We start from the raw sequence: 24,029 nt of genomic DNA, 5'->3' as shown, positions 1-24,029 counted from the left end.
TGCGGTAACTGAGTTTTTGGACGCAGGCATTTAAGGACAGAACGGTTAGGCCTCTGCACTGTGGTCCCAGCAGCCTCCCCTCATGCCAGTCACCGTGGCTCTTTCTCTGCAAGACAGTCTGGCTCTACAGGGCTGGGCCTGAGACCCTTTTCTGAGGCGGGGCAAGTCTGTGGTTAAATTTTGCTGCCTCCCCTTGACAGCAGCTGCTCCCCAGCCTGATGCCTTGGTCCCTGGATCCTATTTGGAGTGCTTGGTTTCTGCTGGTGCAGGGTTGGGTTTTGCCACTACAGCTCACTAAAATTGGGTGAGGGGTGCTTCTACAGGGATGTATGGCACACGGGGGATAATTCTGCTTCAGGCAGGGGTGGGTTTGGGCCAGGGGATGGCTGGAGCCCCCTCCCAGCCCTCCTCCTCCCCTGTCGCAGCAGCAGGGAAGTCCTGCTCCACAACAAAACAGCCCAGGCCCCTTTCCCCACTGCGGGGAAGCCTACACAGGAAACACAACCAGGATCCCCCCTTCTCCCAGCCGAGTCAGCCCATCAGCTGGTGGGAAGGGGGGAGAGCTCAGTTTCCTCCCGGCTTTGCACCGAAATGCGTAGCCCTTGAGGGAGGAGTGAGGGGCAGGATTCAGCCCTAGCCCCTCACGAGAGGAGAGGGGCTCAGGCTCAGCCCCTAGCAGGGGCGGGCTGGAGGCGGCGGGAGGAGCCGGGACGTGTCCGGCCGAGGCGGAGGCTGAGGGAAGGGGCCGGGGCAGCGGCAGCGGCAGGGGAGGAGGCGGCTGAGGGAGGGAGGAAGATGGCCGGGGCAGGCGCCGCCGGGGTGCAGCGGGGGGAGCCAACGGCGCCGTGAGCAGGCGGAGGCGGAGGATGGTCCGGAGTCCGGCGCGGCGCTGCCGGAGCCGCCCGAGCCGCGCCGCGTGGTAGGGCTGGAGGCGGCGCGGGGCGGCCGCGGCCCGGGGCCCGAGGCGGGCTGGCCGCGGCGGCGGCGGCCCGGCAGCGGCGGGGCGGCCATGCCGTGGCTGAGCGGGCGGAGGCGGCAGGGGCAGGGGCAGCAGGCGGCAGCGGAGCCGGGGCCGGGGCCGGGGCCGGGCCCGCGGGGCCGGGAGAGCGCGGAGCTGCCGCTGCCCGCGGGCTGGGAGGAGGCGCGAGACTTCGACGGCCGCGTCTTCTATATCGACCACAACACGCGGCAGACCTCGTGGATCGACCCCCGCGACAGGTAGGGCTGGGCCTGGGGCTGCGGCTCCGCCGCTTGCGTGTGGGCTGGGGGGGCTTTGGGGCCAGGGCCCGCTGGGAAGGCCTCCTAGGTTAAGCCTGGCCTAAGGTTTTTCTTCCCTAAAAAAAACCTGTATGGGTCCCTTGCGGGGCGATGTGAGGTGGGGAGGGTGTTGCTTTGAGTAGGGGGCTGGACTTCGGGCAGTGGTTCTCCGGCTTTTTTGGACCGGGACCCATTTGTAAACATCTGTCACAAGCACCTAGCTGGGGTCGTCTGGCCCTAGCGCTCTTTTCTGCCCAGGGCTGGGGGTCGGACTTAATGATCTGTTGAGGTCCCTTTTGACTCTAAAAATATCAATGAAATCTGTGGTTGGCCCCAACCCCTTTGCTCTCCTGTGTCCCCCGTCCCCCCCCCCCCCCCCAGTGTGGGGTAGGGGGGAGCCCTTGCAGGCTAGAGCTCACCTTTTCCCACGTTTTCCTCCTTGCAGGGAGGATCTGTTTTCAAAGTTTGTTGCTCTGCTCTTTTAAAATTTGTTCACAACCCTTCCAGATATGCTTGTGGCCCACTTTTGTGTCATGATCCATGGGTTGAGAAACACTAGACTAGGTAGTCTCCTGAGGGCCCTTCCAGCCCTGGCTTTCTAGGATTGTAAAGAGCCAGGAGAGACTCTTCTAAGGGCCCCACCTGGCTGCTCTGGCCCCTTGTCTCCTGTTCGAGGAACCTCTGACCATCAGTCCCGGCTTTGCCCCTCTTTTGTCCCAAGCAATGAGCTGCTGCTTTCTCAGTGGGGTCTCTTTCAGAGGGAGGTTTCCAGCTCTTCTTTGTGGGCAGCATATCCCATGCAAGTAACCTACCTCAAGTAATTCAGCACGAACAAAAAAAAAAATCGTATTGACCCACATAATTTTTAAACATGGCTGGGTTTTAAGCAGGATGGCAGCTCTGGCAGAGGGAAGAATGGGTTTGAAATTGGTCATTTGACTGAGCCCCAGATCCTGCAGAAATGGTGTACATCCTTGGTTTTTATTTATCTAGCTTCAGTAGGCCAGCTCAAATTTTGTAACATAGACGCTGTTAGTGTTTGCAGGCTCTGGGCCTTATTTATTTACTTACCGAGTTTCTCTCTTTCTATCTTGTATGACGATGACTGTCTCTCTACTTCCAGTCTGTTGCCAGTATGACTGTTTGAATAGCCCAAACCCATTTTATTCGACAAATAAACAAAGCTTTGCTGTCCCTGGTCAGTGGGCCTGTGTAGTTTTGCTGATGATGTACAGCTACAAGCAGGCATGTATTTTTTTTTTCCAAACGCTCATGTAGAGCACTGAATTCTTAATAGCCTTTGGATCTTTATAGCCTAGTTGTGTTGACTTTTTATTAGCTGGGATGAACTAAGGGGCAACACAGCAGTTTGGGACTTTTGAGATGTTCTGAAATAATTTAGCAGATTGCCTCATCATGAAATGATAATGTTTAGTGTGGAAGCAAGCAAGGTAGGAAATACTGCACATCAGCTCGGCACATATGATATGCTACAAATGGTTCTGTAATATAGTTATAGAATAATTTCTTTATGTCTTGGAGAATTGGCAAAAGTATAGTCAGATTAAGTAGTTTGTTAAAGAGGGTGAAACATACAGGTTTCAAGTGTGTGTGTTAAAAAAAATTAAATCAAGAGTACATTACAGTTTAAAGATTAAAAAAGTGTTTAACACTTACAGTGAGTGCTGTCTGCTTCATACAATCCCACTTTGAGAAGTTTCCACGCAGTTACTGAACACAAGTGTCTGTATTTTAGGTGTCTGTAAAATAAGAAACATATGTCTCTGTATACTTTTTCTATATTGAACAATGTTTTTATAGTAAGTGAAAGTTGGACAAGGACAGTTTGAACTTCAGCCAGAGCTACCTTGCCAGAAATATGCTTGGAATGCTAAGCAGGCCACAGAAACATTTAAGCAGAGTCTGCATTAAAGACTGTAATAATAATCTGTACAATTCTTTTTTTTTTGCACAGTTATATATAACTGTTTAAGTAGCCTAAATATTTGCCTTTAGAAAATACAGGAAACTGTTTTATTGTTTGAAAAAATGTGTTTAATCTTCATATTATCTGTGCACGTTACATGTACATTTATATGGGTGTGCTTGTGGGTGTATTTCACATCTGTCTTTATATGCAGTTGACTCAGTTTTCTGTGATGTTTTATATATGTTAGTGCTACTTTTGCCTTTTTAAAACATACTACCTTTAATGGTGTTGGAAGGCATGAAAATATGCCTCAGCGGTTTCTCTTCCCATACCTTATACTTTTATTAAATACCAGGTTTGGAGTATGGCTTTCTGTGGTATGTTGCATTATATGTAGAGTGTGGAGGAAAGCATTAAGGAGCTTACTGTAGCATCTTAAATTCAGTTTTGGTATAATGCTGTCAGAGGTGGGTATGAATTTAGTTTGTTGTGCTTAAATATTGTGTGACCTAATTTATGCATTTAACTCTAATTTAGAATATTTTGGGTGAAGATTCAGCATAGTATTTATTTAGATTCATTTCGTTTAATCTGCCCAGTCTGCTTAGCAGAAATTGGAACATTTTAATTTTGAGACCTGTGCATAGAAGATGCTATGCCACCTCCCTTCCAAGACTCATCCCCACTTTCAGAATTCCAAGTTTCTTTCTAGTCTTGTTTTGGGAGGACAACCTTCCAAATGCAAATTTGGAGTAAGCACAACAGCAGTTGTCTTAAGCATGCAGAGAGACATCTCCCTTGTCTCCCCCTGATTAGAGGTTCCTTTCAAGCTGTAGTTATTTAGAGCCCAAGGGCAACAGGTGAGAATCAGGTCAGTCCCTCTTTGTGAATGCTTGGGAAAGATCTGCCCAGGAAGGAAAAGTAGACAGTAGTGTTGTTCATTAAAGGAAATGGTAAAGCACTAGTTACATAGCCACCTCACATTTCTCTCAGCCTTTTGGTGATGAAGAAAAGCAGCGGAGGTCCTGAAGCTGCTCATAGGAAGAGATTGAGGTGGGTTGGGGGACATGGGATGCTTTTCACTTAGCAAAAAAGGGAACAAGAAGGGGTGAATGCTCAGGCCTCTGAGAAGGATGGAGTTACCCAAACATGCTCCAGGGATAACCCTCTTAAGGTGCTGGGTTGCTTTCCTTTCCCAGCAGCAGGGTCTTGGTGGGTCAGCTCTTTCGGCCATTGCCCTTGGGTACTGCTGTTTCTCACGGTTAGTTTTGCACTCCTACACTTTTCAACAGAAGTCTGAACCTGTTAATCAAATAGATTAGTTTACAGTGATTAAAATCCAAGTGGCAGCGGGCAGAAGAAGGGAGAGGCTGATAAGAAAAGTCAAGAAGAAAAGTATACTATAAAGATTTCTGGGATTTGGTGTAAAAAAACAGGAGATGGCAAGGATAAGGAAAAAGGGAGAGAATTCAAAGTGGAAAAAGAGCCAGAGGAGGGAGATGGAAAGTGAAGATAACTCAGAAATAGATACCTTATGATCTGTTGCAGTGAGGAAAAGTGGAATGAGGTCAGGAAGAGAAGAAAAAAGGAATAATACAAGACAGATGAGCTGAGCAGTTTTGTGAGCTGATTTGTGGGAGGTATTTAGGTGTCTTAGCACTAGAAAATCACTACAGACATAATCCTTGGGGTACAAACTAGTTGCTAAATCTGAACGAGTAATTGTTAATGGATAATCAACAGGTCAGAGATCAATTTATTGCTCCCTGTCTTATTCTTAGATCAAGCTGTTCAGGACAAGGGCTGCCTTTTTGTTCTGTATTCCAGTGGCACTTAACACAGGAGCCCTAGTCATTGACCGGGCCCCTCTAGGCACTATGATGACAAGCAGTAAGTTGTTATAGGTGGGGTGACTGGCCTCCTCTATTTTAAAGTTGCTAGGTATGTCCCATTATGAGACCATATTTTCAGTGTCTTAGAAGTTTAAAGGTTTCAGCCAACGTTTTTCCAGGCTGTCTCAGGCTTGCGCCCCCCCCCCCCCCCCCCCCCCCGAAAAAAAAACAAACAACTTCAGCCAATAATATCAAAACATTTCTGAAAATAAGGCTGGGAAAATATGTTGGCTTGCTTGCATTAAGAAATTATAGCAATCTGATCTTTGAGGTACTGTAGCACCCTTTCCCCCTTATTTTAGAACAGAGGTTTACTTAAGGGTGCAGGAAAGCCTGTGCATTAAACCCATCCAAATTTGGCTGAGGTATAATAAGCCTTTAAAAATAATTTTGCTTGTGTTAGGCAGAGACTTAGATTTTAACAGCTAAAGGTTCTGTCTGTCATGAGCGTACTGTACTCCAGCCAGAGCTGAGCAGGCTTGGACTGCTGAAGGTCAAGCCTGGTCAGGGCTTCTGAACAGAGATCCAAGCTCCTATGTGTTCATTGTTACCTTTGATTTAGCCCCTGACATCATGGAGGAGGAGGCTGCCTGACTTGAATACAGAGGGGATGGAAATTGGGACTGTGGGGGAGTAGGTTGGAGACCAGGTGCCTATGGGGGGAGTTGGAGGCTGCCAAAGAGAAGGGACTGGGTCTAATGGAGCAAGGAGATTGGGAACTGGGAGCCAGGAAGGAAAATAGGGGGTAAGGAGGGACCTGACTTGGAGACCTTTAGGAAAGGGGGAAGAAAATAGGGGGAGATGGATCTGAGTAGCTGAGATGTGACTGGAAGTCTGGAACTGGCTATATTGAGAGCCTGGGGCAGGAAGAAGCAGAAACAATGGTGAGACTGAATTTGGGAGCCAGCTGGATTTAGCAGTGTGATGTGAAGCAGTGTCTGGAGACCAAGGTGAGGAAATAAGATTGGGTAAGCGGTGAAGTATGGGGACAGGGACTGGGAGTAGATGGAAGGAGACAGGTGAGGAGTTGGGAGGACTGGCTGGACAAGGAGGCTGGGACTGCGCGTGCCTGGAATAATGAGCAAGGATGAGGAAGAGACGAGATGTGGATAGGCTTTAGGGGCTGGAGCAGAAAGGTTCAAGTGTGAGAGAAACGTGCAGAAGCTTCTGTGTTTACAAGAAAATATTTTTCTCTGGACTCTGGAGTTGAACTTGAGATTCGTGAATCTCACAGTGTTTTTGTTAGCAAATATCTGTGAAGCTCACTGTCAAGTAATGTGCCTTATTCCCTTCTAACTCTTGTTCATGGAGAGGATGACAACCTTGACTACTCTTAGTTACTCCAATACCTCAAGCATCAAAGCTTTGCGGCTCTAAATGTTCCCACCCTGCTGCTGTGTGATATGTGAGTCAATAAAATGCCAAATGGTAGAATTTGTTTCCTTGTTTGCTTTTTTTTTTTAAAAGTCTAGAAACCTGCATGAAAACAGAAAAATATATTTAAAAGGAAATAATTATGAAGTTTGCAAAGGCAACCACCTGGCAGTTAGGAAATGGCAGATTTAGTTGCCTGTGCAACCTTAATTCAGCTTTCTTTAGCGCTTATATTATATTACAGGCATACCTTGTTTTATTGTGCTTCGCTTTATTGCGCTTCGCAGATATTGGGTTTTTTACAAATTGAAGGTTTGTGGCAACCCTGCATCGAGAAGTCTATCGGCGCCATTTTTCCAACAACATTTGCTCACTTCGTGTCTCTGTGTCACATTTTGGTAATTCTCGCAATATTTCAACCTTCAGCAACCACCACCCTGATCAGTCAGCAGCCATCAACATTGAGGCAAGACCCTCCACCAGCAAAAAGATTATGACTTGCTGAAGGCTCAGATGTTGGTAGCTTTTTTTTAGCAATAAAGTATTTTTTAATTAAGGTATGTACATTGTTTTTTTAGACATAATGCTATTGCACACTTAATAGACTACAGTATAGTGTAAACATAACTTTTATGTGCACTGGGAAACCAAAAAATTTGTGTGACTCGCTTTATTGCGATATTCGCTTTATTGCAGTGGTCTGGAACCAAACCCGCAATATCTCCGAGGTATGCCTGTATAGACTTTGAGTGATCCTATACTGTTTTTTCATAGTATCTCTTGCATCTTTTAGTGCACAGGATAGAGCTGCTCAGAGGTTGCATTAGGATTGTGTGATGAAGAAGTCTGTTGTCTGGATTATTTTTACTTCAATTATTGCACAAATTTGAAGGTGCTTAGAGTGCGCTAGGGGACACAGGATTGTCTCATAGTTAAGGGAATTAGAATACTGTTGGGGAAACTGGATTTAATTCTTGGTGTCTGCAAGCTGGTACGCGATGCAAATCAAATCATTCAAACCACACTTTTCAAAGATTGTCACAACTTGTATGCTCCTTATTTTTGGGGTGACTGATTTGAGCCTGTGGTGAGGTTGATATGAAGAAGCGCTAACTCTTCCAAGCTGAAGCCAGTGGGAACCTTTTAACAGTGAAAGGTTAAAAGGTGATTTGTCAGGTACTTACACAAAGAGAAGATGCTTGGGATACTCAAGGTTATAGTGTTGTAACAAAATCTGGTAGCTAGAGGTTGAAGCTAGAAGAAAATAAGGTATTAATTTGTCTCATGGTTAAAATGTTATTGGAATAAATTACCAAGTTATAGGGTGAATTGTCCTAAAATTCTCTAAACTAAGACTGGAGGTCTGCCTTTATTTTACTACAGATTTTTTAAGTTACTGGAAGAAGTACCAAGGCTTCTGTTACTGAGATGATCTGATTAAGTAATTATTGCAGGCCTTTCTGGTTTTAAACTATATGAATCAGTATATTTTAAATGCAAGAGATTACAGACCTTTTCCCCCCTGGCTAGTAGGACCCTGACCCTTTACATGTTTAACTTTTACACTTATGAGCAGGGATCCTGGTTTTTTCTGATTTAAAATGAAACACCACTAGCAGATAGTGATGTTTCATTTTGATCATGTAAAAATGTGGATTTTGGGTTAGTTTTTTAACCTGAAAATTGGGGATTTTTTTAATGTAAAAAACCCAGGATCCCATCCCTGCTTATGAATGTCAGGAGTAGAACAACTCATATAATTAAATACAACTATGGGCACAAAATGTTTACAGGACTCTGCTATCTGACTTCACGTTTGCTCCTGGGCAGCAAGGGGCAGGAGCTGGGGTAGGGACAGTGTCCCCATGCCTTGGCAGCAGGAAGCTCCTAGGCCCCGCTCTGTGGTTTGGCACACTTTATTCAAAAGTAGTGTTCCCTAATAGATGATTGTCTGTTTGTTATTGATAAGTGGGATTGCTGTTTATTTTACTAACTTTCAGTACTATGTGGTATGGCTACTTTGAAACAAATACTAGGCTTTTGTTTTTGCCAAATTACGTGTCTCTTGTTTGGGAAAAGCATTGCCTGTCTTAATTCCATATCCACATGTTTCCTCATGAATTGCTTTGTTAAACATAAAGGCTGGATTTCCTGTGTGACTGAAGATTCAAAGTAGTACAGGCCTCGAATATATTGAGGGTAGTAGTGCTGAATCATAGATGGCAGTGATGGAAGACATTCATTAGCTCATGGATGTTGATCTCCCCGAAGGCAAAGACATATTTCCTCTAGCATAGTCAGAATGATAGGGTACAGTGGTTAGGTAATTTTTGATTTTTTTTTATTACAAATAAAATGTATTTTAATTTAAGATGGGTAGCACAGAACTTTGATTAGGCCAGACAATATTTTTTGTATTTAAAAAACTAGAAAATGTGTTAGGCTTCTTAATGTTTACTTTAAAAATCATCGAAGACGTGTGCTTAGAAGGTGCACAACATTTTTGCAACTAGAATACCTTGTTTACTCAAATGTATGACAACCGTTGAAAAATTAGATTCTCTATATAGAAAATTTATAAAATCGTTATAATTTTCCAGGTATAGAATCTTAAGTATTGGAAGGTTGTCTTGAATCCTCCCCCCGCTAAAAAAAAAGGTACAGCAGGTAAAGCATTGGCTGGGGGGATGGGGGTCAGGTGGCCCCCTTGCCTCTATCCTGCCTACTTCTTCCCCCTACAGATTTCTTGTCCCCCCTGCCACCTGCCCCCACCATCCCCAGCTTTCCTCAGTCTCTGCCTTTTCTCCTAAGTTCCTCAGGCTCTGCTGCAGTGGGGAATTGTGGGGAGGGGTGGGCAGCAGAGTCAGACCTGTAGCAGACCTGCCTGCTCCCCCTTCTACTTAGTGTGCAAATATAAAATGAGGAGCTTCTCCCCTGTACTGATTGAAGGGGGTGGACCTTTTCTTATGGTCTAATAAAAAAGATAGTAGTATTCTGTGTAAAGGAATGATGAGAGTTCTGTCTTGGATGGTCCTGAAAGGTGCTGAGCACCCTGAAGTTTGACATAAATGCAGATGCTCAGCTTGCCTGAGCATCTCACCTCTGCAAAGGAGGATTTCTTTTTGGAAAACAATTGTCTTATGTTCTTGATAATTTGTGATTTACTGCTGCCTTGTATTTCTCAATGTAAGGCAGTTAGTTTTAATATTAACCATGTCTAGTAATGATTGCACATCAGATGCTGTCAAAACTGTAAGCTGCAAGGAGCAGGGAGGCTCTGTTTTGTAAACATGTGAAGATAAATATAGATTGGAGGTGCTGTGGAAAGAATATCTCTTTGTTGCTGAACAGTCACTTAAATGTTAGCTTTTTTAACAGTAGTTGATATCAGTTTGGTTTGCATTAATTGAAACAGGAATTGTTACTTCTCTCCCAAATAATAGCTTTATGCAAACATAAGAACAAATAACTTGCAGGCTATTAAAAAAATAAACAGTTACAGGAATTTACCTATATCACATTAAACCTGTTGATAAGCTCCATTATAAGTTGATGAATTTCTTGCCTACATAAACTATTGAATACACTGCTTGATCTTAACTTTGGAGTGGGGGAAGCACTTTCCTATACAGACTCGCATATAGCTACATAAAAAGTTATTTGAATTTGTTTTGAAGAAATGCAATGAAAAAATAAGGTTTCCTGAATTAAAAAAAAAAAAAAAATCCGTGATGGGAAATGGTATTACTTCTGTTTCTACAGAAGGAGTCTGGTGTATTGCATTAATTTCCAGAGGTGCTAAACAACATTTGGATCTACTATGCAGGATATTTGATATCCAATTAAGATGTCCTGTAACCTTTACAGTCTAAATATGGGCAAGAGAATGGAGGAATGTAGAAAGACAGAGGAGGCAGATGGTGGGGAAGAAGGTGAAATACAGGTTTTCTTTGCTTTATGCTGTACACACATTCCTGGAAAATGGCGCATAACTCAGATTTGCATAAAGGGAACTCACTTTACAATGTAACAAGTAGGGATATATTCCAACACCTTGACTGTACTGACCCCCAGACCCATTTTTACCACTTTTTTACAAAATAATTTTGGTACTCATCAACAGCAGACAGTACACGCAAGCACAGGGGATGGCAACTACAGAAACAGGTTGCAGACAATGAGTGAGGAGCACAGATCCACACAGGAGACTATATTTTGGTGCATGTCACTCCCACAACGCACTGCACAAAACAGCTGATTTGCGAGCTTCCACCACACCAATCACGTAAGAGTGAAATTACCTCGCATATAACAAATTTTTGGTATAAAAGGGGTCATCGCATCAGAGTGAATTTGCACGTACAGAACCCGCATAAAGCGGGGGAAACCTGTAATAGGCACACAGGAGTTCATATTCAAGATTTACCTAAGCACAGATGTGTGTTGATATTAAGTAATGGTGTTTGTCTTTCTTTAACTATGCAGAAAAATTGGAACTTACTCCTTTATGGATATTCCTAAATCACTTTAAAATTTGTCCTCTGTTAAAGCTTAAGTTAGTAAGGAATTAACTTCAGCTAAATCAATGAATAGTAATTTATGAATAAAAAGCCCTGTGTTTACGTTAAGTGATCTTTAAAATTAACTACTAAATAAATAGATCAGGGTTATATCTAGATAAGTTTGATTCAAGTTTAATATGGCAGTTTCAGTTGTTTAAAGTTGAACTATGTACAGCAGAGAATTGTGAATCACTAATAAGCTGTACAACTAACCATTATCATTGTATAGTTCAGTATTTTACAGGTGACTCTTTGCTATTAAATTTGAAGGAAGATGGTAGTGGGAATAATTTTAGGGAGGGAGTTCCTTCTCACAGGAGCTGCAGTCTATTTTGTAGGTGTGGTTCCTGATCACATTTCCTCTAGGATTAAGCGACCAAATTTGTGATCAGGAATGAATTTTTGCTCGGGTCAGATTGATATGGATTTGCTTTCCTGTGTTGTGCAGGGTGTGATCCTCTTTCTCTGGCTGTACAAGCATAACTTTTCTGTCAGTGTCGTAGTAAGACATTGATGGTTCCTTTTTCTCTTCTGCTCTTCCCTTGTGGTATGTTATAGCTTTTAAATAAGGTGCAATGCACTCTGGTTGTGGTATTGTCAAGGGAGTAGATGTTCTTGTGCTCCCTTATGGAAAATTAATTGCTTCTAAATGCAAGGTTCTGGACCTGTTGGGCCACGAGGCCTCTTCCAAGTCTGTATTTCTACTTATGGAAAATGTCTGAAGTTTTCAGGTGAGCATTAGAGGTAAACATTGGCAGAGTAAAGGAATTGTGTAAAAGAGTTTGAAAGTAGATCAGGCAAGTGGGAGGGAGCTAAATTGTGACAGTCCAGGAGGTTGACAAGTTTTGATGCAGAAGGGGAAATAGAGGTAGTTGAAGTACTTAAGTGTGTGTGAGAAATGATTTTTGGCAATAGCCTAGGACTCCCCTAACTTTTGAGGTCTGGGTGGGAAAAGGGGGACTTTTTGTGGACTTGTGGATAAGAGTAGGAGAAGATAAACTGGTGGAAGAAAATGTTATGTAATGTTGAAAAGAGATGACAGATGTGAGCACTGGATGGGGGAATGTAGGTTGCATCTGTGGTATTGTTTCTGTGCTTTGTGGTTGATTAATGGGAACATTTTGTGGGGAAGAGTATGCCTGCAATCTTAGAATAGCTGGCCACGCAGTACTGACGTAACCAAGACCTCAGTTTAGGTCTTGGCCTTGCTATGCCAGGAGGGACTGTTATAGTCATGTGATCTGATTCTAGATAAGCAATTTTAGTGTGGCCTTGACAAAAGTATAATGAAAGTATAACGAGCTGGTTTCTAAGGGTCACAATACATCTAATTTTTAATGGCCCAGTATGTTATTTCAGTTACCCGTGTTTGCACTCCCTCACTATTGAAATTAGTTCTGGGTGTATGTTGAATGGTTTAATTTGGAGTACTTGTCTGCATTATTAACAGAGTCCATTTGATGAGTGTTTTGCTTTACTTGGGGACTGTAGGAATGTATTAAATAAGTGGATTCAAGTCCTGTTGATTACATGATAGAAGATGTTCTGTACTGTTGCTTTGAGTTTGCTAGGTGAAGAAGCTGGTTTACTGTGAAGTCTGCACTGGTGAATATGAAAGACCAAAGTTACTGTTCTTAATAAATATGCCTATTACATTTTAGTACATTTTGTTGATGATAGGACAAAAAATGAAAAATATACTGTGATCTCAACATCCTCCAACCAGAATCAGAATAAAAAAAGAGGTAGCTTTCAGTTATTTTCAAGGTGAAGCATCTCTGGAGAGTGTGACTTGAACCAGAATTTGATAGTTCTTCATTAATTATAATATTTAGCTCAAGCTTGTATGTATACACATCACCAGGGATCCTGGTTTTCTGTGTTTAAAAATCCCAAATTCTCTGATTAAAACCCCCAAATCCATGTTTTTCTGCAATTAAAATGAAATGCCACTATGTGTAGGTATCAGTCGAACACACTGTTTTATTGATATATGTACAGTTTTAAAGTAATTTGGCTACCAGTGCCGCAAACATTATAATAAAATAAATTCTAAATACCTATATATTTTGGTGTTTGATTTTGATATTTTTTTATCATGGGAAATCAGAGCTCTCCCTGCCCCTTACCAGGGTGTGGGTCCAGCTATAGCTGTCTGGACTGTCTAGGGGCAGTGTTAGAGATCTCAATATTAAAATTCTTTAATGCTTTCAGTTACAAAAATCCAGCCTTTGTGAATAGTTCTGACATCTTTCCTTTGTGGGGAAGGGACTTAAAAATTTGTCAGTTAGCAGTGTTTTAGCACCAGAGTATTGCTCTCTACTGTTCAGGTGAAAATCTTTCCAGCTGTTTTGGCTATAAGCCATCAACAATTGTCATTTGTGGTCTGCTGTGAGGTCCAGAGTTTTACATATGTGTTTTGTCTGAGTAAATGCCCCTATGCATTACTCAGTAGCTCCACTGGGCCTCCACAGAGATCTGCATCTATACCGAGTATTTCTCTTAATCATCATAAGAAGCCACATGCAACCTGGCAAAGTTTGTTGAAGGAATTGTGAATGGTTCAGTGGCTGGACCATTCTAGTCTGTTGGAGTAAGTCACAGCTATGTAACAAAATACTCAAGCACAGATTAGGCAATATATTTGTTAAGATTTTTTAAAAAGTATTTCTGGATTTCTGCTATGTTCCTGTAATAACTGTGTATTGAATTCTAGCACATTTCATTGTTTTCTTTTCACTGGACTGTTGAGAAATATAAGCAACTTTCTTATCATCCATTTTTTTTTTTTTTTAATTCAGGCAATGATACATGGGAAAATCCATGTTGCTATTCTTATTCTTCAAGAATGTATTAGGTGTAGTAGCTTCTGTCCTGGAAGAAGATAGTGGTTGGAAAAAAAAAAAAAGATATAGCTTCTGATAAGAGAGGATGATTGGGACAGATGATGAGCCCTGCCCTCCCTGCACCCCCCCCCGCCAAAGTTGTTCTAAAACATAGCTGAAGTGAGAACTGTCCAATAAGCAAGAAAAGGCAGTAGTGCTCTCTGAATTTTTTCCTGCAGATCAGAACCTTCAATTTAAATATTTAAATATTCAGAAAGGTGTTTTTGGAAAAAAAATTACAATGTGATTGATTAAAAAGTACATTGAGACTTTTTTTTTAGGAGAAGGTTGTCAAGATTTCTTTATGGACATTCTGACTCCTATACTCTGATAAACATTTCTTATTTTACAAAGATGCAGTTTTCTCCAGTAACAAAAGATCTGTCTCGCTGTAAAATGAGTCGCACTTCATATTCTCAAAAGTAGCTTTTTTATTGATGATACACTTTAAGCATTATTTAAAAAAATGGAATGAGTCCAACTTTTAGTATACTTTAAATTACCCCAAATTTCAAGCAATTAAAATGACTTTGAAATATGCACAATGTGCTAAGGGAGAATAGGGTTTGACAATAAGGAAGGGGGGAAGGGGCTTCAGGGGAAAGAAGTTGCTGGCAGATAGGGTGAGGGGAAAAGCAAGGGTTCCCTCCAGATTTATTTTCCCTGATATAGCAGTGGAAGGGGAAAATTCAGGGTAAACTTCCAATAATTAGGTTCTATACTTGGAAAAACATAACAAACGCATACATCTTCCATATATAGAATTTAATTATTGAGGGGGTCATGTTACAGTTAGGGTTGTCTTTATATTTGAGTATATACAATACTTGCTCCCATTTTGTACGTCAGCTTCCCAAAGGGAGGCAGTGTAACTGTCACAGAATGACCCCAAGCATGTGTTTAGAGTAGCTCATAAACTGTATTTTGTAGGGTTAAATTTTGGTGTGATCTCAGGGCCATATTAAAGCAGTTACATTGCCTCACTTCTGGAATTGGACACATAATGGTGGGATGTGTTTCTTGACAGTACTTCTGAGCATGGCTACAGTCTTCAGCCAGGATAGAAGCCAAGGGTCAGGAGCTGGGAGTTGAATCCAGGGTCTGAAGAGGGCCTTGAAATGTCCGTGCCTTTTGGTATTGACCACACAGAGCATTATTGCCTGTTGCCATTCTAACTACAAAGATGGTATTTCTTTAATTCTAAATCGAATTTTAAGTCACTTATTTTAATTGTGCAGGGCAACCAAACCCCATGGTCATGTGAGATGTGAAGGCTTGTTTGCCCAGCTAATTTTTTGTGGCTTGCATTGATTATGGTCCAGGCTGTCCTGTAATACTGACATGCTTTTCCTCTTTATCTAGCCACATTCCCAGGGATTAAAAAATGGGCTGTAAAAGTATCTTATGCACTGCTTTTGCTTAACATAGAACGGAAAAGCTTAATTTTTCTGTGGACTTCCTATTTTTTCTTTCACAGATGATGTAACTTTAGTTTGATGTGTACAGTGTTTGTAAGTTGTTTGCTTACAGTGGAAGGTTATACAAAATGCACTGAGATTTTAGAAACACAAAAAAACAGGGATGCTTGTTTATATGATCCTAGTTGGCTATCTTCATACACAGATAGATATGATTCAAATGATACAGAATTTTTCAAACCTTTCATTTTCCTTTTTTATAATTAAAATGATTGTTATAGAAACAAATAACTGAACCCCAATTATTTCATAGATTTCATAGACATTTGGGCTGGAAGGGATCCTGGAGGATCATCAAGTCCAGCCCCCTGCCCCAGGGGCAGGAAGTCAGCAGGGATCATAGGAACCCAGCAAGATAAGCATCCAAATGTGTCCCGAAGGCATTCAAAGCGGGTGCTTGAACCACCTCCGGTGGCAGTCTATTCCAAACCTTGTGGGGCTTGGATAGTGAAGAAGTTCTTTCTTATGTCCAGCCTGTATTGGTCGTGGTGGAGTTTGTGACCATTCGATGTTCTCATCCCTTGGGGCGCTGTTCCCCCAGATCCTGATGAGCACCCCATATAAATCTATAGGTGGCCACCAGATCACCCCTGAGCCTGTGCTTTACCAGGCTGAAGAGCCCCATGGCTCTCAGCCTGTCATTGTAATGTCTGTTTTCCTGACCTCTAATCATGTGCGTGGCTCTTCTCTGCACCCTCTCAAGCTTTTCCACATCCTTTTTGAATTGTGGAGCCCAAAACTGGATGCAGTACTCCAGTTGCGGCCCCACCAAAGCTGAGTACAACGGGAGAGTGATGTCCCGGGATTTACTTGAGAAGCATGTATGGATGCAAGCCAGCGTTTTGCTCGCTTTACTAGCTGCAGCATCACACTGAAGACTCATGTTCATCTTGTGGTCAATCATGACCCCCAAGTCCCTTTATGTCAGTACTGTATTTACTTGATTTCAAAATGAGGTCTTTTCCCCCTGTTTAACATGGTGGGGGGGCTCGTCTTGGAGTTGGGTGTGAGGTGTGTGGGGGCAGGCAGCTGCTCCAGCTCCTGCTCCGAGTTCGAGCTTGAACCCTGGGTTTGTAACAGAGCTGCAGCTGCTGCCTGGCCCCCCTCTAAACACCCCACCAGTAATTTGATTCTGTACATGGAAAACTATAACATAACATTTTTACATTTGCCATGTATAGAATCTAATTACTTGCGGGGGTATCTTAAAATCAAAGTCATCTTGGATTTTGGTAAATATGAGATTTTGATCTGCTTTTATTAGCTGAGAGAGAGAATGTTTGTAGGACTAAAAAATGAAATGCCTCATCCATTGAACAGATGCAACAAGGGCATCCACTGTCTAAGCCTTGTATCACGGTTTAACCCACTTTTGTTAGATGGACTGCCTCTAGGACTGAGCCTGTAGTTGCATGCATGTTTGTTTGCATTTTGGCTTTGGTTTCTGTTTTCTGGATGTTTATTTTTTAGGATCTAGCGAAGTCTTCCACTTTATTTCACACAATCAACTAAACAGCTTTCAAATTGTAAATACTTTTGGTCATTGCTGGCCTGGACTGAATTCAGTTCTGTGAACTAAAGAATTCAGCCTCCTTTACAAGTTCGCTTAGCTGCATATGACTCTTTTCCCTCCCCCCCCCCCCCCAACCACACAATCTAGCAGATTTTTCCACCCCCCCCCACTCCACTTGTTAATATAACTTTCAGTACCCCATTTTAAAAAAAAAATCCCGCATCATTCTTTTGGTAAAATATTGTTGACATTCCTGCTATATATATCATGTACAGTACATGAACAAGTGTGCATTTTTTAAAGGTTTTGCACATTTGGGTATTTTTAAACTTCTTAATCAAATGTCTGAATATAAATTTCTTCTTATACCTCTCAAAGTCTCTTACTATTATTAGGGAGAAGCAGTGAAATGTATATAATGTTTGGAAAGAGAAGTCTTGTCTGTGGTCAAAGCAAAGTAGTTATGGATTCTAATAAGGGCTCTCTATACCTTTAAAAATAAACGACTGAGTATCCAAAAACTCTAGTTTCATTTAAAGAACTGTGGAAAATGTGCCTGGCCCTGAAAAATTTATTCCACCCTCTGGTCTGTGAATGGAGTCCTTCAGACTGAGCTTTTGTAGGTCATATAATCATATATTGTAGGTCATGTGGTAAGACAACGATGTTTCAAATCTGAAAAATAATTTTGCCTGAGCTCTGTGGTATCTCTTCGTGTTGAGTAAAAACCTAATAATTAATTTCTCTAATTGGTTATGATGTCATTAGGAAAAACGCATATTCCCATTTTAAAACATGAATTGGTAGGTCAAGGTAAATCTTACCCCTTCCCTTTAGTTTTTTTGCTAGGTTTCACATGACCTACTAACTTGAGTTCCCTTACGATTTTTACCTCAAATGAGTAGACTCAAGATAAGGACTTTTTTAACTTAGTGGGGAGAAACTCCTGTAGGTCAGATTCGTAGAACCATCTTGGTTAAAATGTTTATACCAATTATTTTTAATATCTTGCATTATAATCTAAAAGTAGTATTACAGTATGCATTGTGTAATTTGAGTGACCCAGTACACAATTGAACTAAAATATTTCTATTAAATCGAAAGGCTCATAGCAGTTACAGTTGCAGTTACTTTTAATATTCTAAAATTCTATAACAAAATAATTATGCATTAGCAACATTACTACACTTAATAACTGTACCTACACAATAATTACAGTTGCAAGCATTTGATTACAGTACTTACAACTGGGCTAGTAAGGAAGATTCTAGTTGTCCCATGCTGGCTGGCTCCTGCAGATGAGTCCTGTCTCTTGTTCTACTTTATACTCCAAGATTTCACATTGCATCGTAGCTGGAAATGTCTCGCACATTTTTCTGTCTGTTACCATGTACCAGTGAAACTTTCTCTGCCCATCTGCTCTATATTTTCCAGGGACAGCATCCTGCATGCTGGGCTGGTACCTCCTGCCCTGAGACTAGCACTGCTCTGTAAGGACTTTATTTTTACTGGGTGATTGTCTTATTTGACCATATGTTTCTCTCTCAATTCATGGATTCTTAGGTTGTCATGTTTGAATCTGATAAAATATCCCATCATCTATTACATGCCATTCCTACCGTATGTATAGTTTTTTGTAAGCCCAAGTTTCTGGAAAAAAGCATGCCTGATGTATATACAATTTTAATAAATGTGATTTTGGTTAGACCCTTGGGTCCAAGTTTTACTTCAGTATTTATATGGTTATTGGAGCAGTGTGTTGAAAAACCTTTTTTTTAATAAAGCAGCAAGCTGTTTTTCTTTTTCTTTCATTTTTATTTATTTATTTTTTAAATACTGAAATACAGTCAGACCTGTGCCTCAAAATCCAAATGGAACTGCTACTCAGAGGAGGCTCTGAGAGGCATTTATATGTTGTGGAATGAATGGTATGCCTGCACTAACTCCTGCAGGCTGGGTATTCCCAAAGAATCAGACAGAGTTGTATATGTTGCTCTCCCTCTCTCTCCAAATATGAATATTTTTCCCTGAGCACACCCATGAAGCGCCCTTGCCCAACTGGGAGTGGGAGGTGGGCAGGAAAGGAACATTGACAGGTAATTATACACTTTTGTTTGTTTGCCATTTAAATTTGGGAGACACTTGTGGGTTCCTTGTACTTTGTAAGTTTGTGGTGTGTGTGTGTGTGTGGTTTTTTTTTTGTTTTTTTTTTAATCATTGTGTTTTTTGAGCAACATAGTTAGGAATTTCCTGTTCACATTTTACTACAATGGTTTGTTTAAAATGATAGACTACAGTCTTTTTCCTGACCTAAAACTAGATTAGCCTTGAACATTGAAGAGAAATATAACAAATAAGGAGGAGAGGTTGTCTTTGCTTATGTCATGAAGAAGGGGTTTTTACTACAGTGGACTCTGTAATATCAAATGCCATAATTGATGTTTCAAAAATATTTATTAGGACAAATAAACACAGTTATTGTATGAACTGGCAGGTCTCCAAATTCTAGTCCTTTGATTTTTTTTTTTTTTCCAGGGCAGCTCATTTTGAATCAAGACAGCTATTTTTAATCAAGATTTTCTGTCTTTTGACAAATCCGACTCAGGATTACCAGCAGTATTTCCACTCCTTTCCTTGTAACTATATATTAAATGCAACCTCCACCCTTTAATACAAAGTTAAAGTGTAGCACTAAAGTGCCAAAAAATACCAAAATTCTGGATGACACTGTTTTATGTTCTCAAGTACCATGGTGCCTGCCATGGATACACTAGGATAGCCTTCTCTTGTGTCATCATCACATACATGTGAAATAATAAAACAAAAAAGGTACAACTGTAGGTGGGCAAACAAATATAGTATCTTGTAACATATTTGTAAAGCCTCCGTATTTAAGCCAATTTTTTGACACACCAGGTACATGTACGTACCCATCAATATAGAGAAAAATGATGAATTTTTCCTCGTAACTATGCACCTGTTTTTTATAGGGGAAGAACGTAATAGAAAGCTCCATGTAAGGAACCAAAGAAACCCTCTGAACCATTCTTAAAATAACAAATAAGGCTCTTATGAAATATGTGGTGCAGTTCATAAAAGGTGAGACAGCCTATCTAAAGTGCTCATTGGGATTGTCACGTTATATTCACAAGTTGGCCACCTGCAAGGGGGGAAAAACCCTTGTACAGTAACCTAATGTTTTTGTTGTTTTAAGCACAAGGGTATCTGTGTAAATAAATTGTACATACATACCAAGTGAATTTAAATTTCAACTTGGGAGATTTTGTATTTTTAAAATGTAGATTCCATAGCTGATATGACATGCAGGCATGTCATTACAAGGGTGTTGCCAGTTAAAATACTCAGCTGTTACAGTGCTTCCAGCTTAGCATCTAACTCTGTTCCACCCAGCAAATACTCACATAAATAGGGCCTGCTGTGGATTTTTAAAGGAAATATTTAATGTATTTTTAAAGAAAATAACATTTGGTAGGGAAAATATTTGGGTAGCTTGCACGTGAGTGTCTAGGATAGAATGAGGAGGTACTTTGCAGATCACTGAGCTTGACATCTTGCTTTACTTGCATAATTTTTAAAGAGGCATGGCAGAGGTTACATGAAAAATATGACTGCTCTTTTTATATCAGTGCCTCAGTTTAATGCAATTTTTTTGCCATTTGCCAGGTTTTTACTAGCTAGTTCCCAAAAACCAGAAATTCATTTTTAAAATACCAAATCTTTTAACTGCTGTTTTAAACAGGTAATGATAAAAAAGCTAAATCTTGTGATGGTATTACTTCATGTTTTGAACTTTTAGGGTAAATATATTACCATAATCATACTGTGTTGGTGGACTTCCATCCATTATCATCAGAACAGAAGGAAACAGTTGGAGACCCTTGACCTTTTAATATAAATTTCAGACTCTACCATCTTTACTGTCCTGACTTAATTTGTGTAAAGTAATATTTTAAATACCTAGTCATTACATGTGTAACTAAATTGAAAAATAATTTAGTATACTTTTTATATTAAAAATTCTGGTGCTTTACAGAACAGTGAATAGAAATTAACTTGTTTATTGATCTTCTCCAGCAATTTGAAATCTGTCGTTATTATATGTAGAGATGTGTTCTTAAGAAGTTCTGGGAGCTCTGGCAAGAATCGTTGAGTCAAACAATGCTTTATTCTTTGCTATGAAAAAAGTCTCTCCACATTGCTCTGCTAACTTCAATTAACCCATATTTGATTCACTGGATTACATTTAAAAAAATGTAAGAAAGAGTGTAGCAAAGTAAGGTTTACATTTATAGTACATTATCTCTTATGCAGTAAGTGTGAAATAACACAAAATACCTATTCTTTGCATATTGTCAAGCAGCTACTGTATTCTACATTCACATCATAGTTCACTTGCACTGTGGCTTTACAGTGTAGATGAGCCTTTAAATGAAGCTGGACTTTTCATTCTGTGGTAATCTCTTACTTTTTTATTCTATTTTTAAAATTTTTTTAAAATGAAATGCTTTATTTCCGTGCATGTGTATAAGAGTAATGGGTGTGTGCACTACCAGTGAATGGTTTTGGGTTAGCGTTAATTAAATGGGTATATTAACAGTATCTAGTACTCTTTAGTAAATGAACAAATAAGCAGCAATGAACTGGAAACTGATAGTTCACTGCATACATAATATGTTGTTACAATGCTCTTAAACTGACTTAAAGCAAGGATCATGGAAGCAAAAAGGATGACATCTGGAAGTTTTTCAGTACTGACAGTTTAGTTCTGATGACCATTGTGAAGGATTAAGACTTTTAAAGGTAGATGATTGAAAGTGCTTAGAAGATTGTACTTTTTAGGATTTTAAATGCCTGCTGTAAGCTTCCAATGAAACAGTTTTCTGAATTTACACTTCAGAGCCCTTTGAATCGTTGCTTAGCTCTAGTACTGCAACCTCTGTATCTTCCTTAGGTCTCAGCGTGGCCTTCCTGGTCTATATGCTGTGGTGAAGGTGTAAAATATAGATTCCCTACTATTTTTGCTGTGCCACGTGTACAGAGGAAGGATTATTGAGTGGGGATGGCATTAACTTTGGGCTTGGAAGACTTGGGGTGCAGACAGAAGTGGAGCTTCCATCTGTAACTTGAAATATTTCCTGCAAAGTCTTCTGAATTTCAACATTACCCCAGACCAGACAGAAGTTCACTGTTGGTTTCAGGGGGAAAGGAATCTAGCTGCAGACTAGGAGCCTGTAGCCAGGTTCCCTTAGCAGTGGCCACAGCTCTGTCACTGCCCAGTGCTTGCTGTTTTCAGAATTGGAGTTAGAGGGGGGAGGAGGGGGAAGGCAGCTGAAGGAGCTTGTTCTGGGGGCTCCCCAGCTGGTGCTGAAGGGTGGGGTAGGTGAATTGGAGCCTCCCCACATTGTGGGTGGACTCCAATACACCTTCCCCAGCCTCTGGGGGAGGCTGGAAAAAACCCCAGACCGAACTCCCTCTACTCTCCCTTCCATTCTGAAAACAGTGAGAGGCTGGGAGCTCTGCAGATGCAAGTTACAAAAGGTGCTTTATTTTTAAACATATTAATCTGATGCCTCATACAATGAAAAGTCAGATTTTCATCCGATCAGCCATTTTTGAAGCTGTTTGCAGCAATGTACTTGTGTTTGGTCACAGTTCTAAACTGCTTTCTGTGGCCAGATTGGGTGAAAATTGTCACTTCTGTCTGCTCCCTTGGGTTCCGGCCAGTGTTCTGCTACAGATTTGTGTCCTTGAGCATCCCACTTCACTGTGCCTCTCTGTATCAAAAGTTATTTGTCTCCTAAATGTGGTGTTAGGATAAATAATAATGGTGACTGGGTAAAGTACCCTTAGTAAACCTTTTGGTCCTAATTCACCAAGGATAAACATTTTTTTAGATAATTCCCAAATCTTTCACTATTTACCCTTCAGCCACATGTAGTTTTATGTGTTTGTTTAACTATCTTGTCTTTCTCTGGTTCTCTGGTTTTTATATAAATATCAAGCTTGTAGACAGTAAAATAGCTAAATATAAGATGACCTTCCAATAATTAGATTCAGTTCATGGAAATCTTGGTATCATTTTCCATGTATAGAATCTGATTAGAGGCTTGTCTTAAATTTGTCCTGCATACCACTACATTTGGTGGGGGGACAAGTGATGAGGGGGACAATAATGGGGTAGGTGGTTGGGGGACAGACAGTGGGGGACGTAGGTGGGTATGTGGGAGGGCAGGTGGTGGGGGGGCCATAATGGGGCATGCAGTAAAGGAGGCAATAAGAGGGCAGGTGGTGGGGGAAGCAGGCAGCTTGCCGCCTGCTACATGTGTCTCCCCCTCCCCACTTACTTCCTTGTGTCTGCCTCCTGGGCAGCCCCAGGCCCTTGACTTCCTTCCTTCCTTCCCTCCCTCTTCCCCCTTCCATGCTGCTTCTCCCCACTACACCCTTGTATCCCTGACTCGCCCCTCCCCCCATAGCCTCAGGCCACCACCCATCTTTTCCTGCCCTACTGTGCACCCCCACTGCACAAAGCAAGCACCACTCCAGCCCAGCCCCATAGCTGTATCAGGGAGCTGGGACTGTTGCTGCAGGCCTGGGCTATGCTCCAGGCTGTAGTGGAGATGGAGCTTGCCAGCACCAGACAGAACAAAGTTGAGGGGAGTACAGTAGAGGGGAGGAGAGAAGAAGCAGTGCAGGGGCATGGGGCAGTGGGTTTTGAGGCTGCAGGTGAGGAATGGCAGGGGTTATGGGGGCTGAAGCAGGCAGCAGCTGTGGTTCCAGGCCTGACCTGTGGTTGGGGCTGGAGCTGCAGCTGCCACCTGCCCCATGCCACCTCTTACTCACTTGTAAGACGAGGGCTTCCTTAGCACACCAAGTTTGTAATCTGAGCAAATAACATGCAAGAGAATGGAAAACAGTGAAAAAAGTGAAAAGCAGTCTTACTGAATGGTTATTTAAATGTTTGTTTTGTTCCTTAGTTATAGAATCTTTGAGAGGTGGAAGAGGGTGCACTGCTGATGGTAATTCCTTTGGGGAAGCCATTATATATGGACTTTCTTTATGACAGTACGTTTTTTAACAATAGTGGCTTATGTTTGCTTTTATTGAACTTAGTGAGCAG

At 41.4% G+C, this 24,029-nt stretch overlaps 1 protein-coding gene across 2 annotated transcripts in view; it reads left to right on the top strand.

Moving 5' to 3' along the window:
* Nucleotides 1–869: 869 nt before the first annotated feature.
* WWC3 (WWC family member 3) overlaps nt 870–24,029 on the top strand; it is a 159,302-nt gene continuing 136,142 nt past the window's right edge. For both annotated transcript variants that reach the window (XM_090063951.1, XM_090063946.1), the window contains exon 1: nt 870–1,218. In XM_090063951.1, coding sequence (XP_089920077.1) covers nt 1,010–1,218 — 209 coding nt within the window. In that variant the 5' untranslated portion in view covers nt 870–1,009. The remainder of the gene's footprint in view (nt 1,219–24,029) is intronic.

Source organism: Crocodylus siamensis, chromosome 1 (genome assembly GCF_052110815.1).
Source record: "Crocodylus siamensis isolate JL-2025a chromosome 1, ASM5211081v1, whole genome shotgun sequence".
In the NCBI taxonomy this organism is placed as follows: Eukaryota; Metazoa; Chordata; order Crocodylia; family Crocodylidae; genus Crocodylus; species Crocodylus siamensis.
The sequence above is the reverse complement of the archived record's forward strand: the minus strand, read 5'-3'. Positions and strand labels throughout refer to the sequence as shown.